Source organism: Miscanthus floridulus, chromosome 2 (assembly GCF_019320115.1).
Source record: "Miscanthus floridulus cultivar M001 chromosome 2, ASM1932011v1, whole genome shotgun sequence".
Lineage (NCBI taxonomy): Eukaryota > Viridiplantae > Streptophyta > Magnoliopsida > Poales > Poaceae > Miscanthus > Miscanthus floridulus.
Window position 1 is genome coordinate 129,419,655 of NC_089581.1, and position 1,366 is coordinate 129,421,020.

General features: G+C 63.8%; 1 protein-coding gene across 1 annotated transcript; it reads left to right on the plus strand.

Annotated features, from left to right (window-relative positions):
• Nucleotides 1–203: 203 nt before the first annotated feature.
• On the plus strand, nucleotides 204–539 carry LOC136537057 (classical arabinogalactan protein 4-like). The gene has a single exon (XM_066529150.1). The coding sequence runs from the start codon at nucleotides 204–206 to the stop codon at nucleotides 537–539; it is 336 nt and encodes a 111-aa protein (XP_066385247.1).
• The last annotated feature ends 827 nt before the right edge of the window (nucleotides 540–1,366 follow it).

The following is a 1,366-nucleotide window of genomic DNA, read 5'->3' on the forward strand; positions in this document are numbered from 1 at the left end:
ATCCAGCCCCAGCAGGGGCCGGAGTTCCCCTACCCCTTCAACTTCCATCCGCCGCCGGGCTTCCGCATCCCCCCGAACAAGAACTTCCAGCTGCTGTAGGGTGGACCGGAGTGCCCCACATCCTGGTGGCCCCGCTGTCGTGGGTGGGACTGAGATTCGGTGCCGGACTAAGAGTGCAACTGGGACCACCCGTCCAAAGACCCATGCAACTGTACGGGTCACCTGCGCTCTACCCGCTGCCCGGCGTCACCACCATGATCATCCCCAGGAGGTCCTCAGGACTCTACCCGCCGCCCGGCGTCACCATCCGCCACCCCCCGACCAGCAACGGAGACCCGCCGCTGCCGCCGGAGCAGCCCGCACGCACCAGGGTCACCATCACGGCCTCGCCGGCCAGCGAAGGACCCAGGCAGCTGGAGGCAACGCCGCCGGAGCAGACGGTACCATCTAGGGTCACCATAAAGTCCCCGCCGGCCGACGAAGGGAGCTCGTTGTCGCCACCCAAGCAGCCGGAGCAGGCCGAGATGTGTCCGTCCTAGCCGGTGCTGTTGGCGCGTGTGCCGACGTTCTGGTGGCCCCCGATTGCGGAGGAGGATGCCCTCTTCACCGAGTGGCTGCATGGCCCCAGCCGCCGTACCAGGAGGCTGCCCGTGTTCCAGGACATCTGCCCCGGCGACGAACCTAGCCAACCCCCTCCTCCTCCGCCTCCGCCTCCTCCAAGCCAACCCCCTCCTCCTCCCCCTCCGCCTCCGCCTCCTCCTCCAAGCCAACCCCCTCCCCCTCTGCCTTCGCCTCCTCCGACAAGCCAACCCCCTCCCCATCTGCCGCCTCCGACAAGCCAACCCCTCCTCCTCCTCCTCCAAGCCACCCCCTCCGCCGCCTCCTCCTGAGAGCCCGTGAGATGGTTCGTCGCTCCGCCCCGTACATCCCTGTTAGTCGTACCGGACCCCCTACCCCGTCGTCTCTGCAAAGTTGTCTCGCACCGGACGATTACGACGGTGAGTGAACTAGCGTTCGACACTTCCTCGCGCCCTCGCTGCGGTAATGACTTTCGTGGGCGCGCGCTCCTTTTCTGCTGAACCTTGAGTAACTGCGGCTGCGTCGGATTCCTCTGCAAACAAAATGCTCTGGTTTGTGGAGCTCGGAACCAAAGACATGTAGGACAGGGCATCCGGAATAGTATGGTATACCTGGATAGCCAGGGCAGGACAAGTCCAGCCACCTCAAGTGCAGGCTGCTCTGTTGAGAGCTGAAGGCTCATCGTCTTTGGACTGATCCTGCCTTGACCATTTCGTCCTCTTGCAAAACTAGCTCTTGCCACAATTCAGTCCTGAGAAGTGGTGTAGTAGCATTTGGTACCCTGCGT